Source organism: Lycorma delicatula, chromosome 1 (assembly GCF_047948215.1).
Source record: "Lycorma delicatula isolate Av1 chromosome 1, ASM4794821v1, whole genome shotgun sequence".
NCBI classification, from domain to species: domain Eukaryota; kingdom Metazoa; phylum Arthropoda; class Insecta; order Hemiptera; family Fulgoridae; genus Lycorma; species Lycorma delicatula.
Genome location: NC_134455.1, coordinates 28,640,412 through 28,659,115, shown reverse-complemented (window position 1 = coordinate 28,659,115; position 18,704 = coordinate 28,640,412). Strand labels below are relative to the sequence as shown.

At 32.9% G+C, this 18,704-nt stretch overlaps 1 protein-coding gene across 1 annotated transcript; it reads right to left on the bottom strand.

Moving 5' to 3' along the window:
- Positions 1-1,816: 1,816 nt before the first annotated feature.
- LOC142334239 (enhancer of split mgamma protein-like) lies at positions 1,817-4,580 on the bottom strand. Its single transcript, XM_075382106.1, has 2 exons — positions 4,137-4,580; positions 1,817-2,813 (listed from the first exon to the last, which is right to left on the bottom strand). Exons 1-2 carry the CDS (start codon positions 4,215-4,217, stop codon positions 2,250-2,252), a joined length of 645 nt encoding a protein of 214 aa, XP_075238221.1. The 5' UTR covers positions 4,218-4,580; the 3' UTR covers positions 1,817-2,249.
- Between the last annotated feature and the right edge of the window lie 14,124 nt (positions 4,581-18,704).

Below are 18,704 nucleotides of genomic sequence, written 5' to 3'. Positions count from 1 at the left end.
TTTCCAGTATATATATATATACACACACTGGAAAATAAGAGATCATTTTTTTAATGAATATTATATTCAGTTTGAATACAATTAAAAGCCAAATAATCTGTCGTGTGTATAAAAAAACACATTCGTTTATTTTTGGAAATAAAAAAAAATTATCTACAAAGGCTAAAACAAAGTTTACTTCATATTTGTATGAAGAACGTTACCCGGAGGAACCGTTTAGCTTCATGTCATAATTATTGAAATACTGATGGTTCAATTTAATGACTGAACTAAATATGGAGATTCATCCGAAAACTTTCTTCATAAAAATTTAAAGTACTTTTTTATTTATTCTTCAGTTAACGTGCGCGTGCACACTCAAATGGAAGTATGAAAATGGGATAATGGAATACCAAAAAATATTAATTAAAAGAAATACAACTGATTAAAAATTTCTTAAATAAACTTTTATTGTGTATCACAGGCAAACAATATGTAATACTTTTTTCCGTAAAACTTTTACAATATATTTATATATAGTAACTATTAAACTAAAATTTAATAAACATACAAATCTAACCTACTTAAATTATCACAGAATTCAGTCTATCACAATGGCGGTGGCTGACAATTTTTAAATTAACAATTTAAAAAAAAAATACATAGTAAAAATTAAAAATCCAATCAAAACGAATAAATATAACAGCGCAATATTAAAACAAAAGAATAATTTACAAATAAATCGATAAAAAAATAATCCTATCATCATTAATATTTTAGAGAAAAAAAACAATAATTATAATAATTAACTCAACAATTTTTTTTAATAACATTATGTGTACCACGTTATTAAGTGTTAAAAATATTATTAAACAATACTATAAATATACAATACGTAAACCATAATGTTTAACAAAACAGAATTTTATAAACAGAAAATTCCAAATAATATTACATCAGGATATATATATTTATTTATAATATAAAGACGAGAAAGTACATCAAACAAAAAAATAATTATTAAAGACGGTGTAATATTTTTAACAAAACAATGAAAAACAAAAACTTAACACGTGGTAATTATAGCAAAACTTAATTAACTTTAAACAGATAATATGTAAATATGGATGTATAAGATATTAACATTAAATAAAACAAAAATCTACACTAAAATTATGAGACAAAAAAAATTTACCATAAATATATATTTATATGTTCTTATAAATAATATTCACGTCCTTTTAAAAGAAAAAAAAATACTGAAAATGATAACGCAAAATTAAAAATTACAACTATAATTTACGGAAATAAAAGCCATTAAAATTCTTCAAGTATTTGATTAAGGTAAACCTACTAATAAAACCTTTAATTTTTTTAAACGAATTTAATTAGTTTTATTTCCGGTGTAAATATGTCAGTCAAAAAAATAAGTTATAAAAATAATATTATTATAACTAATAAAATATATACTGAAAAATAAAAGTATATTTATTTTTACAATAAAAATAAATATACTTTATATTTATTTTTCAGTAAATATAATTAACAAAATTAATTAACAATAATTAATTTTTTGTATGTGATGTATATTTACAATACCACAAATACAGATAAAATGTTTATTTATCAAAGATTTGTTATTTACCATAAACAATAATTAAAAAAAAAATATTAATTCCTTAATAGCATTTTGTGTTAATCTTTTATAGGCTATTAGTAATAACAATAATGAAAAAAATTCTTTATTATGATATGTAACTTTTGATTAATAATTTATTAAATGCAATATTATATCAATTTAAACAAAAATAATAATAAATAAAAAATAAGTAAACGTAGAGAAAATGTTATTAAATAATCGATTGAAATAATATTTAAAGCAGAAACAGTCTAATTCATAAGTATAAATGATATAAACTTTACAGAAAGAAAAATAATTAAAACTTTATGTAATATTTTAATAGCATTTTTAATACTGGAAAAAAAAACCGAATTGCATATAATTTATACAGGCCTTTATAACAAATATGCAATTCCACCTATGTTTTCAAAATAAAATGAAAGTTTAAAAAAGTAAACTACCGCTAACTAATTAATATAAAACAATCTTAACTTAAAATTTTTAGATTTTAATAAATCGAAGTCATAACATAATTTTATAATCAAATTATACATAACTATATTATCTTATATAATAAAATATGAGAATCTTTGTGAAAGACAAGGGCTCTGAGATTAAGGCACTTCTAATATTACTAAATTCAAATTATTTACCACGGCCTCCAAACAGGATCCGATTTGCTCGGTTTAAGTGACATGTCGACGACTTTAAGGAGAAGCCCAGAAGAATTGTGATTGTAATCGCAATCGGGAGAAGACGATGCGGATGATGAAGGCGTGAGAGGCATAGTGTATGACGCTACGGAGGCCGGAGAACTGGGAGCTGGCGACGAAGAGCCGGTGTCCGGTACTCTTACTGAAAGAGGCGATAATCGGTCCATATCGTTAAGACGGTGACCGAGATGAGTCATCAACTTCGTACCTAGACGGACGTCAACGCCGGGGGTAGAGGCGAGGCATCTGGATACTTCCGTGGCGCAATGTGTAAAACCCGCTCGAAAACGATCGGCATCGGTGACGGGATTCACTGCCAGTCTCTGCTGACGTCTTAGTTTATGAAGGTGACGGACTGTCAGTTCTAGGATGTCCGCCTTTTCCAACTTGCTGACGTTTTCACCTTCGGCCTGGAGGGCGGTGACCATCAACTCTTTCAGCTCATCGAGGCAGCGGTTTATGCGAGCTCTCCTTTTACGCTCTAGCATAGGTTTCATCACCTGCACAAAGTAAACAAAACAAAACTGTTAAAAAAATTGTTTTAAAATTATAAAACATGAGAAAATTAAGTTAATAATGAATTTTAAAAAAACCCTATTAAATTAACTATCATAAGGTATCGTATTCTTATCGTTTAAACAAGGCATTAACAGCTTTGTGCAAAACGGTCCAATTAAACAGTAAATTATTTACTTAAACTGTAATAAAGTTCAAAACGTGGGCGCATTATAAACTTCTAAAAACATTAATTAAAAATAATAGGAGCAAGAAAAATATAAGTTTTAAATTAATTCGACTATTTAAAAATTATACATATTTTTTTAATCTTCCCGTATAACAATAATATAATTCAGTAATATTCGCTCTGCAAATTAGTATGTGTTTCCAACAAACTGTATTTAAGATTAAAAATTAAAAATACAGCGCTGATTTTTTAATTTATGGAGAAATATATAGTCACAAAACATAACTAGCCAAAATGAAACTTATAAATCAATTTAAAATAAAAGGCTTTAATAATGGCCTATATTTCTAATAAATAAATAAATAAATATAATATATATATATATATTTACAGGTACTCAATTTAAAAAAATTATATTTTTCTTACTTTATAAAAGTTATTCAATGGATAAAGATTGTAAAAAAAAATATACATATCAATATCAGTAAAAAATGTATGTTAAAATGATAAATAAAAATATGTTTAAAACAAAATTTTAAGATTTTCATAATAAACTTACTCCTATTCAGTATAGATTACTTTATTTCAAACACCGAATCCAGTTCAAAATACAAGCAAAACGTCTTGAGTTATTTGTTTGTATAAATATTCAATAATTAGAATTATTAGATTTAAAAAAAATACATTCTCATTTATTTATTCCCGAACAAAGCGGGAGTTATAAATTACTTTTCTGTAGGTCGATAACTTTTTATTTTAATCACACTTAGTTACGTATAACTACAAAAAATAAAAAATAATTGTAACAAACAATATGTAATTTACATTGATAACAGAAAATATGTTGTTTTTTTTTTTACAGGTTTACTGCAATTGAACGTTTTATAAACAACACAGTAAAAAATATACGTCTAAATGACACTCGTCAGCATAACATAGGTAAATATTTAACATATTTTAAATAGCAAAAATTAAGTCCTTGCCATTTTTAGTTAAACCTCACGAATATGAAATCGTATAAAGCGAGAAAAAATAACAAGATGAAAAGATTACGAGATTAAATCTGATCGCAAAGTAATGTATCTGTCAGAATTTTTTTTAAATAAAATTACTCAAAATATAATTATTCAAAACCAACCTTTCTGTATTGGTAAGTCCGAGATATAGGTTGAAGCTGATCCATTTCAACTGCAGCAGGCATATTGTCGTGATGTATCATTATAGTCGCACTTAGTTAACAACAAAACACTTAAGGCACAGAACGAGACGATACGAACAACACGACAGTCAGCGATAGAATGTTTCAGTGGAGGGGAGAACCCGGCCTTATGTAGGCGGCCCAGGTGTAGGGAGCGTGGGAACCCCGGCCTCCACGCTGTTCCCACCGATTGCACCTGAACAGCTGCTGCCACGCGCTCGTTAGTCCACGTGCCCGGCTGGCTCCTGTGGCGCACCTCACCTTGTCGCCTCCTCACCCCCCTGCAAACCTTCTCGTTCGCTACACGGCTTCCAGTACACAGTCATTGCAGAGCCATCCGTAGCCGGTCAGCTAAACCAGTTCATCACACCGATTACTATTGTTTTTGTTCGACTCCATGTTCACACCGCTTCTGTTTGCTTCGCTTTCAACCTAGATATGATTACGAACAATGGAAATATGCTACAACGCATACGATGTCGATAATGCTCGACTCAGAATCCCGTACACGTACAAGATACACTTTCTTTATCCCGTACACGTAGAACTCGTTCAAATTATTTAGTTCTTCGAATTTTTATTATTTACAGCATTACATATTAATTTTAATGATTATACTCGCTAACATGTTAAATCAAAATATTAAGTTAAATTAATTTGAATACATATATAATATGATAAAATTAAAACAACTTGCTACCGATATAATTTAATTAACTATTATGTACGCGGGTTCTAATTTAAGGAATTATTAGGTTTTTTACTTATTTTTAGTAACACTCAAAGAATTTCTTAAATTATTGGTACTTCACAAATATCTTATTTATATAATATATTTTCTAGGAAATATTATATTTGTATGTAAGTAAAAAAAAGTGTAATATGAATTCATCGATTTTATTAATAGAATCTTTAAATATTTTATTATATAGTTGCTAATTTAAAAACATTTTTCATTTGTTGGTAGCGATCAGAAACAGAAATGTTTGGCGGATAAAGACTTTAAAAGAGAAAAACTGTAATTAATTTTTTAAAACCAAAGGTTATTAATTTTATCAAACTAAATAAGAGATTGAAAATTCATCAAGTGTAGATTTCACTATAGTTTTAGTTGAAGATTTATTTGACGCTTTAGATTCTTGTAGGTTCTTTCGTTTTATTCTTTTATACGCAAGCATTCTTTACTACGAATTTAATTCCCATAAACGAATGTCTTTGTAACATCGCAGACTGAAAATTGTGTTAATATTAAAAATTTAATAAAATGTTTTAAAAGTACGAAAAATTACTAAAATGAAACGGTCGATCTGCAATTTGGTACAGATTTTGCGTGCCCAAAAATGCAATGTGGTTCTGAATCTAGGACACCGGTAGTTACTGTGATGTCAAATCAAATAATAAAGGGTAGACTACTGTTGAACCAGGTTTGGGTAAAATTCCTATTCTATCCGTAAGTATAGCATACAGACTAAATCGCTTTGCTAATTCAATTACTGGGATGAGTATATTCAGAATAGATATATACAATGAATATATTATGAGTACATTCAATGGGAAAATGGATGTTCAATCCATTTAAATATGTTTGTTTGGTTTAACCTTTAATTCGGATACGTAAAATTAATTATCTTTACTGAGGAATTTGCTTTCGTGTTACTAACGTGACTACATTTATTACAGCGTTAGTTTACAATTAAATTTTATATATTTGATCAATTTTTTCTGGTAATACAAACAAGACTTATTGCATTTTTTACGTATCCGTTTTGGTACTTAACGGTTATACGGGACTCCTACTGAAATCCAATTGTTTTTTTGCGTTTTACTTGGTCTAGTAAATTTGCATCGTTTATTTATTACTTTATTATTTATGCTATGAATTTAGAAGTATATAGGTTATGTTTGATTAGATTATGTTGATTCCGTGTAATGACAAATCACGCACATATATCAACATAACCTAACCAATAATAACCTACGCTCGCTAAGTTCGTCTAATTAACGTTAAATATACAAGTTTACAAGTTTTATGTATATTTTACTTATTTAAGTGGCCAGTAGACACGAATTTCGTGTAACAATGCCTCAAAAGTATCAGCGCCAGTTACATTAATACGTTACCTCCATAAAGGTTCCAGGCCAGCATTGTTCTTACCGTTAGTGAATACTGTCTCGTCTACCTCAACTATTTAACACGACCGCAAATTTTTTTACGTGAAATTCGTTCCATGGCTGATATACATATTTCTCGACAATACATGCACCAGTCAATCGTAATTTCGTAACTCATATCGAGATGTCGTTGGCACCATTTCAAACTGGTCATTTGTTCCGTCCAACAATACAAGAAGCTTAATGCTGTTAGGAACTACCCTTGAACCATGCCCCGACTCGTACGGATACTTTTTTACGATAATTTTTAGTTGTGCACCTCCAATACGGGTATAGTTCAAAATATAAGTTATACTTGTGTTGGTTTTCACATAATTTCACTTCCGATGCCTTCACTTGGAAACATTGGACTGCTTGCTGTTGAGAATTCGGTAATTCCGAAATTTTTATTTTATATTTTTATACAGCACTACATGTAAAGATAAATCAAATGCACCGCACACTATAAAATAATAAACTAAATCCATTAGTCTAGAAACAAATGTATATTGATATCGTTTTTAGGAAAGTTTTATCGTCTCCAGTTGCGTACAAAGGTTATGTATAATTATCTTATATTTCTAAATTCATATCATAAATTATAAACTAATAGATAAATAATGCAAATTTACTAGAACAATTAAAACACAAAAACAATTGTATTTCAGTAACGGTTCCGTATAACCGATAAGTACATCCGTTTCTTCATATTTTTAACAAAACATTGAATTAAAGATAAAATAACATAATTAACGAGTAGTTTTGTAATAGTGCTTTAAAGATGAATTCTACTTAATCATCTCTTTTCTGCTTGTGCGCAAATAACAATATAAATAGTCATTATTTAAAATTGTTAAAATTATTTAAAATTGTTAAAAAATTAACAGGCCCGACTCGAGAATTAGAACTCCGAAGAGTTCTGAATACACACACCGAAGTGTGTGTATTCATGCGGTTGTTCTAAAACGAGGTAAGGGAGTTGCATACATATATATTATTTATATATATATAATATATTAAAAGTCTAATTCCAAGGAATTTATTTTTTATTGTAAATTAACGACGAAGAATCAGAATAAGTTAGGGTGGGTTCAGTTTCATCCTTTTATCGTAGTCAGATGCCTCTGAAATAAATGAAAGTTAACGAAATTGGTTGTTCTTAATGGATGAAACGACCGGAAAGATAAATGGTCGGCGTGTCCGACCAGTTTTGGTTCACACGTGCGTAGTTATGAAGACCACCACTGGGAAACGTGATGTGTTTTTTATTGCTTATAGATACTGGTAGAGTCGGCTATAGTTATCTGGCCGCTGTGGCTGCTGCCGCTGCTGTTTGGCACAACTTGTTGCTTTAGCGGCCGGCGGGTTAACAAGATAATTGTTGTTAGTGAAGAAACTTACCTCCTCCCTCTTATCTATTATCCTCCATACCGATGACGTGTCCTTCCTTCCTCTATTCACCCGTCTCAGCCGGTACAATAATACTTTTAGATTTGATCTCTTCAATATATACCGAAGGTTAAATAAAATCTACAGATTGTTTTATTAAGTTTGGACTATTTGTCGCATTTGCATGTTAACTTATTGATAAAACTAATCATTTTAATTTAATTTTTGAATTTCATATAACTCGCTGAGTCGGCAACTCATGCACAGAATATTTTTATGAAAGATGAATAATATGGAAATTTGAGAGTCTGATGGTAGTGGGATGTAAGTACAAAAGTGATCATTCATTAATGTTATTTATTTTTTGTACAAATTTCAAATAAACGTATTAATTTTTTCATTGTTAGTAGATTTTGCACATAACTATGAGAGTTGGGTAACTTACTTTATACATATAAATAAAAGATTCCATTATAGAAGATATTTCTCCATTTTAGTTGCTAAGACTGAATCGATTCATCACTAAGAATAGAATAATTTTTAATTGACTTTAAGCATCTATGGAAAATAAACCTAATAAAGTTTTAAATTAGAGATTTTAAACGAGTAACGATAGATTTTTTTAATATTTAACTTTTTTCCATTTCTTGTTTATGTGTAAAATTATTCAGCATTTTTTCAGAATTTTACAAGGTTCATTATGGATCGAAAGTCAATAAGGTATGAAAATGAGAATTTAGTTTTATTTTTAGGTTGAGAAGTTACTACTACAGAACGAATAAATATGTAAACTATTCGAAGAAGTATAGACTAAATATAGTTACCCCTACATAAAGTCAAAACAAGTATTTTTAGTAATTAACTAATAAAATATTTAAGTTTTTTTTTAGCATTAGGGAATATAATAGCTATTGTTAACCTAATTTTAAGGTTATAAGCTATTTTTAACCTAATTTTTCTGTAAATGTAGGTATTGCAAAAATGCATCATTAATAACCAATTAAATTAATAAAATAGGCACATTTGAATAGTTAAAATTAGGATTTGAAACAAAATGTGAATTTTCTTTTCTATTCAGATATATATATATATATATATATATATATATATATATATATATATATATATATATATATATATATATATATATTAATACAGATTTATTATCTGACTCAGATCGTTCTAATTTTGAATTTAATAACCATAATTAATTGAACATTTAATATAGCTATAAGGTATTGTAATTTAAGATTCGCAAGCATAATATTTAAGGCAATTTTCATGAAAATAAAAAAAATCCATTACAAGATAACGATAATGTTTAATAATTGTAAATCTTTATTTCTTCTCTTATAACAAAGGTTTTTCAGTACAGATTCATCTTCTCAAGAACTTAAAAATCTAATTAGTTACAAGATTAATAGAAAATAAAAATTATTGTATCAATATATGATTTTTAGCTGTTACCACACAAATAAGACTGTAATGTGTGCTTTAATTCAAATTTAAATATTTTACTTTTTCCCTAACTAATGTACTGATGAAGAGGCTATCAATCAGCTTTGTAGATAAGCTTGTTATTAAAGTAGTTGTATGATACAGATTCATCTATAAAACTGATAAAACATAAAGAAAAATTAGGATATAAGAATAAAAATAGGTACGACAGTAAAGGAAGTTAAAAAAATAAATAAAAATATGCTGTATGTAGCAATATGTGGATTCAGTGTATGCAGCATCGTTTAACCCTAATTTTGTTTCCCTTTCAACAGAGTCTAAAATTACAGTGTCTAAACATTTTCCTAAATTTTGTTAAATAAATTCTTCAGTTCTCATATCTGTTACCGTACAAGTTTGAAGTCGTTTTAACATTAAAATAAGAAAGAAATTAAAACGCAATCGTATAACAGGAAGTAAAGATTTATGCATTTTTCCAATGAAAGATAAAGGATAAGTACTATTATAACATGTAATTATTTCAATGTCATTTTTTTCACTTTTGTCCGGTTTATAAAGTGGTAACAGAAGTTATTGTGCAGTATTATGCGTGGAAGAGTATTCAAACGGGCAGGTATTTCATCTGACAGCAAATGCAGAGAGTGAGAGAGTATGTTTTGTGTATGTGTGAGAGAGTGACGGTATGTTAAGGAGAGGCAGTGCAGTGTATAGTATAGCGGTGAGCAGAACAATGTGGAGGGAGACACGTGTGACGCGCCCGACTCACCACCTGCCGCATTTTCCCACACTCTGATTGACCCCGGAAATCCCCCCGCCTTTCTACAGAACGGCCACCATCTCCTATCGGTTTCACTCGACCCTCTCCCTTTAGCCATCATCTTACTAAAGCTCCTCTCCAGCTCTTCACTTTATGTCTTCATCCTTTTGTTTACAGCCCCTTACTATATCTTTTAAATAATGTACTCGGTTCTATATTCTTTTACATATCCACGAAACTATAAAAAAAAATTGTATTGAATGCACCTGTTGTTTTGTTATGATTAACTTAAAAACAAGTTTTTGCTGTTTACAATAAATAATAGAACACAAATCATGCTAATAATGCGCACTTAAGAAATTAGAATTTTTCCTTATTCCTGCTACATCTCTTATTCTCTTAATCTCACATTACTAAAAGATACTTGGAAAAATATGTTTGAATAATGTACATGTTACTTCCATGGATTTTCGGAAAACAGTTTTGCCCAGTTCTTACCATCGGTTTCGGAGAGGATTTAAATTTTTATGTAAAAAATGAAAATATTAATAAATTTGCTTATGTTTGCAGCAAGTAAAGTATATCAAACTCTCTAATCTGTCATAAAACTACTTTCAAGACGTACTAAAATTGACATCTCTTACATGTTTAACATCAAACACCATTCGGTAACAAGTAAGCAGAATGTTAGAACATAATACTCCATTAATTGTTATATTCAACTAATACAGAATCCTTCTTTGATGTACAAAAAAAGAAATAGCACAAAGTCGAATTGAATTTGAATAAATTAAATAAATTAAAGAAAAATTTACCTATGATCTAAGAACAGACGACTATCAAAGTTGAAGTCATAAAATCATCTGAAAAATTATGAGCTTAAAATTAAACCTAAAAGGTTATACTCGCTTGGGTGGATATTCATAACTACATTTTCTGTATTTTTAGAATTTTAAACCAAAATTACATTCATGTCAGATTATTTAAAAAAAAAATTATTGTTATATAACTGACTGCCGATAAAATTATTGAGACTAGTTCGTTCAGGTAAGCGTATCTTCAGAATAAAAAATTAATCTTATTTTTACTGAAACCATAGAAATATAGGAAATTCCATTATTTATTAACCGTAAACTATCTAGGAAGTCGATACGGAAAGTTGAGTGAGGATCACGAATTTGACGAACCTTCATAATTTTGTCAAACGCTTGTTTAAAAACTACTCATACACACGAGACCCATTATCGAGGCAATGAATCATCAGAAATAATAGTGATCGTTGTCCGTCGCGATAGGAATCCGTACTGAGGGAATGTAGTACATTTTTTTATACAACGATATCATCAACTTGCCTAAAACCTGTATATTCATACTCGAAATTATAACATATCTTATGTCTAAAATAATTCAAATAATTTTTCTGCATGTTCTGGTATACATTAACTGTATCGCGCCTTAATCTGGACAAACTTATTTAAAACTATTTATATAGTAAACGATTTTTGTTCCACATGCTGTTTTTTTATGATCTGAATAAGGAAATTTCTCTTGCCTTACTAAGCATTACTGCATGCAACTTTTTAAAATATCAGTTTTAACCGTTTTACAATGGTAGATATGGGAGTGATGAAACAAGGCGGTATGCTATATTGCACACATGCTGTGCTGTTTGTAGGTATTAGTTTAAATTAATATTTTTTTTTTTTTTTGCGGTGGGAGGTGGAAACGCATTTACGCACGGAGTATCGGGCTCCCGCTGATGGTATTATCCAATCACTATCAGACTAAAACCAACCACCTTTCTACCAGGACTCGATCCAAAACCGTTTAACACATTACTTCCGGTCGAGTCCTCCTATACTAACCTGATTATGTGCTCCGTGCTCCGAGATCCACCTCTAGTGTCCCTCGATCTGCCACCCACCGAGCACATTTGAAAAAGGTTTGCTCAGCGTCTCCCGTAGATCGGGGCAATACCGGCAGTCGGGGGACGGCGCTTTCCCTATTATATGGAGGTAAGCGCGGAAGTACCCGTGACCCGTTAAAAGTTGGGTCATGTAGTACTCCACCTCTCCCTACCGTCGCTCCGTCCACAGCGTGACCAGAGGGATAAGCCTCGATGGACGCATCGTCGATGGATGCGGTCCATCGTCCTCTGGTCTCGTGGTCCCAGGTCTCTTGCCATGCAAGGAACGTGTGAGTGCGTTCCTCGTTGGCAATGGTCACCCGGTCTTCGCCTGCCCGTCGCCTCCTGTAGATCGCCTGGCACTCCCTTGCTAAAGTAGCAATGGGTATGACGCCGGCGACCACAAGTACTGCAGGCTCGGAGACCGTCCGATACGCGGAAGCGACTCGCAAGGCTGCGGTGCGTGGCACCTGCGCGAGCCGCTTCCGGTTTCTCGCAACTCTTAATTCCTGGACCCACACTTCCGACCCGTATAACAGGATGGAATGCATCGTAGACATCAGCAATCGACGTCTGCTGGCCTCTGGTCCGCCGACATTCACCATAAGCCGGCTGTGAGCAGTTACGGCTCTCGCAGCTTTGTCGGCGGCTCTACGAACCTGCTCAGCAAAGCTGAGTTTCCGATCAACCATCATACCGAGGTACTTTGCGGCCGGCTTGGTCTCGACAACCTCTACCCCGACCCGCAGGGAGAGAAGGGTATCGATACGCTTCTTCGTAAGAACTACGATCTCCGTTTTGCTGAGGGCTAGAGACAATCCATGGTCGTCCAGCCAGGCACCGATTCTGTGCATGGCTCGACTGAGCCTCAGTTGGGCGCGTTACACGTCGCGGTCTGCGACAAGTAGCGCAACGTCGTCAGCGTACCCAACCAAAACAGATTCTTCAGGCATCTCCAGCCTCAGCAAGCCATCATAGACGGCGTTCCAAAGGTCAGGGCAGAGAATCGACCCCTGCGTCACCCCTGATGTGATCGTAGTCCTACGCCAGCCTGCCGCGGTCTCGTAAATGAGACCGCGGTTCCTCAGGTATGCGTCCACCATTCTGAGGAGGTATTGAGGCACATGGAACGAGTGCTCGAGGGCCCAAATCATATCGCTCCACCGTGCGGAGTTGAAAGCGTTTTTTACGTCTAACGTAACGAGAAGGAACCCACGTCCCGAAAAATGAATGTGGTTCTCTACTCGTCGCCTCAAAACCTCCTGAATTGCGTCTAGGGTCGACCGGCCCTGCCGGAAACCGTACTGGTTAGGTGACAGGCCACCTGACTGATTCATCGCCGCCACCAGTCTTTTCTTTAACAGCTTCTCCAATACCTTCCCAGCTGTGTCAAGCAAACACAATGGACGGTAGGAGGACGGCTACTCTGGGCTTTCTTTTCCCTTGGGAATTAGCGCAAGACGCGCGGTCTTCCATCTGGTGCTAAAAGACCAGCCTTCAGACATGCATTATACATGTCTAGTAGACGACGGGGCCTGCAGCGCCCCACTAGTTTGAGTACCTCGGCCGGTATACCGTCGGGACCAGGGGTTTTTGCCTTTCAGCGACCGTTGGACTCCCTCCAGTTCCTCCATCGAGAAGAGCGGGAAGTCGCCCACGTCACCGAAGTCCTGCTCGGCACGGACCGAGTGGGCCAGGAACAATATCTAAATGACGTGCTCCGCTTTAGCCTCGTCTAGTGGAGCTGGTGAGCGCGAGACCTTCAATCGCCGAGTTACTATCTTGTAACCCAGCCCCTAAGGGTCTGCATCCACGGTCTCCATCAGTTTTCTCCAGCAGCGTGCCTTGCAATAACTTTTAGAGAATAGAGTAGAAAATTAGATCAAAATTTTTTCCCTCGTTTTCAGTTAAGAGCTATAAAAGAGCCGTTCTTATTTAATAATTTTCCAACATGAGATATATCAATATGAAACTTCAACAATTTTAAATTTACAATAAAGTTCGATGAATAGTAAAATAAACTTTAAAAAAATAAACAGGTTTAGAAATGCACTTTTTATATATCTTCTTTACATGTTGACTTAAAAGTCAACATGCCAGCTTACAAACAACTATCATAATCCTAATTTTGAGTCGATTTCAAAAAATCGAAATTTAAAGGATTGAAAAAATATTATTCATGCTTTTTTTTATCTTTAGAGCGGTTTTTCAAGTAGGTTTTATTTTTAAATTTGTATCATTTTAAAACTGTTTTTATTATTATTTTTACTTTTTAAATATGTGCAGGCTTAAACAAAATTCTGCATGTATGAAAATAAGACCGTTTTCAAGAAACGCAAAGGCGAGAAACTAACAAAAAATATGAAATGGAATGCAAGTAAGAACAGCGATAAAAAATTAGCTGTGTATTGAAGGAATGTGTATATTTTTTTACTTATAGTTTTTCAATTAATCTTTTTTTTTCGGCAAAAATACTTTTATTATAAAATTTATGTAATACAGTAACCAGTCCAATACTGGGCAAGAAATCAGACTTCTGGAAGACTGCCAGTAAAGTTTTAATATATTTGAAATGTTTTTTTAAAACCTTAATGTGTTTGCAAGATGTAGAGAACCTAAAAGATTATTTACCGGAGAATATTAATGTGAAAATATTACATTGAACGCTGTATTATAAACGCATTTTTACAAAGCAGATTACTAGGAAATAATACAACTGTAATTTTTATTTTTTTTTAATTTGAATTATTTTGTATTTTCTTAAACGAATTTACATAATTTTTAAGAAAAAAATTTCATGTTTTATCACACGATTAATTCATTTCACTTGAGTAATTGAATATACAAGCTCTACTAGAGAGGTTTTGGCCAAAATATCACGATCTTTTTTTTTCAGGTACGAGTCATTTTAACACCCACTCCTTGTAACTCTTACCTCAACGCAAAGCCTTTATGTTTTTTATATTAACGGATATTTAGACCCGATTTGCCTAGTTTTCTTTCAGTATTGCTTCGTGTAAGTTAATGGCGCCATATATAATTTATGTGATGTGAACATTTGTTTTGTATAATGCGCGTGTCACTGAATAGTAGAATGTATAAGGACATGTTGCATACGTGTTAGAAAAATAAACAAAATTCTCTTTTTATCACTGTAATGTCTTCTACTACCCGTTTAATAATTTAAGATATAGGAAATTATAAAGAAGATCTTTTAACAAAATATCCTAGAATAACATGACGTATTTTACCACGCATGATTATTACAGTGTATAATAAAAATCATCAATTTATAAAAAAGAAAAATTTTAAAATACGGAACTGATTTATCATAGATTTAATTATGTTTATATATTTATCAATATGATCTAAAATCTTATGCTACTTTCCTACAAGACATAATACACTTCGCAAAACCTGCAACCATCCCGAACTGTGCATCGCGATTTATGAACGATTTCTTGGATAATCGTTTCGGTAGTTTGAACTAACTCGTTAAGTAATTTGTAAATATTGAATTTCTTCAATATATACAAGATAGTTTGTATCATTACGTAGAAAAACACTTTGAAGATAAACTAAAAATCTAATTTTATTATTTTTTAATTGGTTTTCACTGGTAATTTTAATCATTCATAAACCTAATGTCAAAATATTCCATATTACCTAACTTCAATATTCAAAATTATACTTTCCTGATTAATGGTTTTAATCTTCTAGAATGTATTAAATTATTCTTTTTTTTATAGTAAGAGAACTCTTCATCTTTTTTTTATAATATAAGATTTTAAGAACTGTTTCATATTACACCCATATGTACCCAGGCGGCTAGCCTTGCTACAGAAGGGATCAAATTCAATGGAACATCTTGAAGAGGGTACACGTAAACACCCTCGTTTAGAAACAATCGATTCGCCAAATGCGAAGAGGAAATGCAGTAAGGAATCTGATAGGATTAAGAAAAACACAGACAGAATTAGAAAAGATTTGCGGATAGCTATGTTCAGCAGCATGCGCCGAAATCTAGACATCTAGTGATAACGAGAGAGAATGGAAACTTCCAGAAAATCAGTTCATTTTTAATTGCTCGAGAAATTACAAATTGTGCTGGTGGTCTTATCAAAGAGATTCGCAAGACGTTTTTTACATCGAAACCGTGAACGATAGTCAAAGCTTAAAGGTTCAAACTTTAAAGAAGATCGGTGAGTTCCCTGTGTCTGTTTAACCACACAGTACCCTTAACTCATCGAAAGGAGTCGTTATTTGCCGTGAACTTCTTAATTACACGGGAGAAGAAATAGTACAGGAAATGTCGAGTCAAGGAGTGATTCAATGCCGCAGGTTAACCACGAGGAGAAATGGTAAGGTTTTTCCTTCAGCGTCACATGTGTTGACCTTCAATAGACCTAATCTGCCTGAAAGAGTAAGTGATGGCGTCCATCGTCTAGATGTACGCGTATTTATCCCGCAACCTATGCGGTGTTTTAAGTGCCAACGTTTCGGACACACTGCAGTCAGATGTGTAAGGCAAGAAATCTGTTTGTGCGGAGTTGAAACTCGTGAAGGCGATCCGTGTAAAGATCCTCCAGTTTGCATTAACTGCAAAGAACATCATAACTGTCGTTCAAGAAACTGCCCTGTGTACAAATTGGAGACGGCTATTCAGGAAGTTAAGACGCTGCAAAAATTAGCTACCCTGAAGCGAGAAAAAGTTTTAGTAGCAGAACACCTCGACTGACAATGACTTATACAGAAGCAGCTGCTGCTCCTTCGTAATCCAAAGTTAATGTGGAGCAGCTGCTTTCCACGACTGCACCAAATCTTGCGACTGTAATAGAAAGAATCATCGAAACGATGATTGAATCTAGTCGGCGAAAGGAAATAATTAATCCCGTAAAGACTCATACACAGATGGACGCTAGGATCAAATCCTCTCAACGAAAGAAACAGCAAAACCCGCGATGATGGCACCAACAATTGATGTGCGTAAGAATAAGGGGACATCTGAAAAAATCAAAAACCTTCGACCAGTCATAAGACGAAGGAGGGTATGGCAAGGGCGCAGAAAAAGCGTGAAATTAGTCCGACGGAGGTGCAAGTAATAATGAAGAAAGCACCTAGTCGCTACAGAACCCGCACTTACGGAATCTATAAAAGCCCAGAGGACATCAAAGGAGAGTGCGGGTACTTCAGCCGCCCCAAGTATACCATTAGAGATTGAATCGAGTTTGGATTCAGTAACATCCATGCTGACCGCTCCATCATCACCAGATGTTAACCGCAGAGAATCGTTGGTATCTGAAAGGAAGGAAGATGCCATGTCCGAGGCTTCAGACACATTGTCATCAGAAGTAGAACCTGTAAGGAGGATGAAAAGACTCAAGAAAGGATGGCCGAAAGGAAAGCTTAGGAGGTAATCTAAAACAATACGTTCAACATGCTCAATATATTCATGAATCAAGCTCTTTCGTGATCGTATTTGCTTCAGTGTATAATCAGTAATTAAGTAACAGTGTTTAGTTTCATGCAAAATGTCACGATTTAAGTCTACTTTTTCTTTTTTTTCTTTTTGATGTGGATGGGGCTAATGGCCTTAGCAATCGATGTCCCTAGAACTTCAAAAAAATAAAAAATAAAAAAAATAAATAAATGTCTTTAAGTGGATATTTTAAATAAAAATGATTCATACGTTAGAAAAACCTTTTAAAATAATAATAATTATTTATCTCTTGACGTGTTCAAAAAAGTGAATTGTCAAAACCATAGATCCAAACGAATGTTTGATTATTAATGTTAACAGAAGATCCTATTTTGAAATTTCAAAAGAGAAGAATTATAGTTTTCAATAATGAATCGGGTAAGATAAGAATTAACTCACAGAAAAAAAGGAATGTTGGTATTGAATAGCGGGAAGAAAGACCATCGTAGGGAGAGAAGACGGGGCAAAGAAGACGGCGGAATGGTCACCTGGCGAGAAGGGGAATACAGATGAGGAATTAGGAGGCACTGAGTGAGTTAGGGGGTTTGGCGTGTGTGGGAATTCAGAGCGGCTGCAAGGGAGGCAGTCGATGCGATGCGGGACCCGACCACCGTGGGAAAGACTCGTAAGGAGCCACGTGGTGTACAGCTGCATATAGTAGTAGTAGGGTTGTTTGCAGCCAGGCACACTTAAGTAAGCCTTCAGTACCTTTCGCCTTTTTATCTTTAGATCTATTTTATACTTTTCATCTTTTTTTTCTATAACGAGATTTTACTACGAATATATTTGGGCGTTAACAAATGGATTCGGTCTTGTCATGAAACTAATTTTACATCATAACACAACTCTACCGTTTCGCTCTTTAGAACATCTAATTGATAACAAAGAATTACATTACTCGTAATTTGTACCGTTATACATTTCAAATCAATAAACATAATTTAAAGACCACTTTATTATCACCATTTTTTGTGAATAAATATCATTTTATCTAGATTTTGAGAAAAAATATTTGAAGAATGTTACGTTCTGTATTTTGTTTATTAACTTTATAATTTAATAATATGAATCTCTTCATTACTCTAATTAAATTTTGTAAATGATGACATGAAACTGCATATTCTCTTTTCCGCTCGTCTCTGATTTTGATGAATTAATATTTGATAAAAGAGTATTTGTTTGATGATTGTACAATGAATTGTAAAATTGTTGAGAATGAAGTCAAAGTACCAGGAAGTATTCGAAAATATAAAGTTTATTACGGGTAATTTTAAATTTGCTTATTATTTTGATTTATGGCAGTTCGGGCGTTATACAAGTATCTTACCAATTTTAAGGAAATTTGTAGGATAAACCTTATTTTAAAAT

What these genes read in the sequence shown, in the direction of transcription:
- LOC142334239 (XM_075382106.1), bottom strand. Translation starts at nt 4,217, where the DNA reads ATGATACATCACGACAATATGCCTGCTGCAGTTGAAATGGATCAGCTT. An exon ending in GGACTTACCAATACAGAAAG is followed by an intron (nt 2,814 to 4,136) that starts GTTGGTTTTGAA and finishes TACTTTGTGCAG; the next exon opens with GTGATGAAACCTATGCTAGA.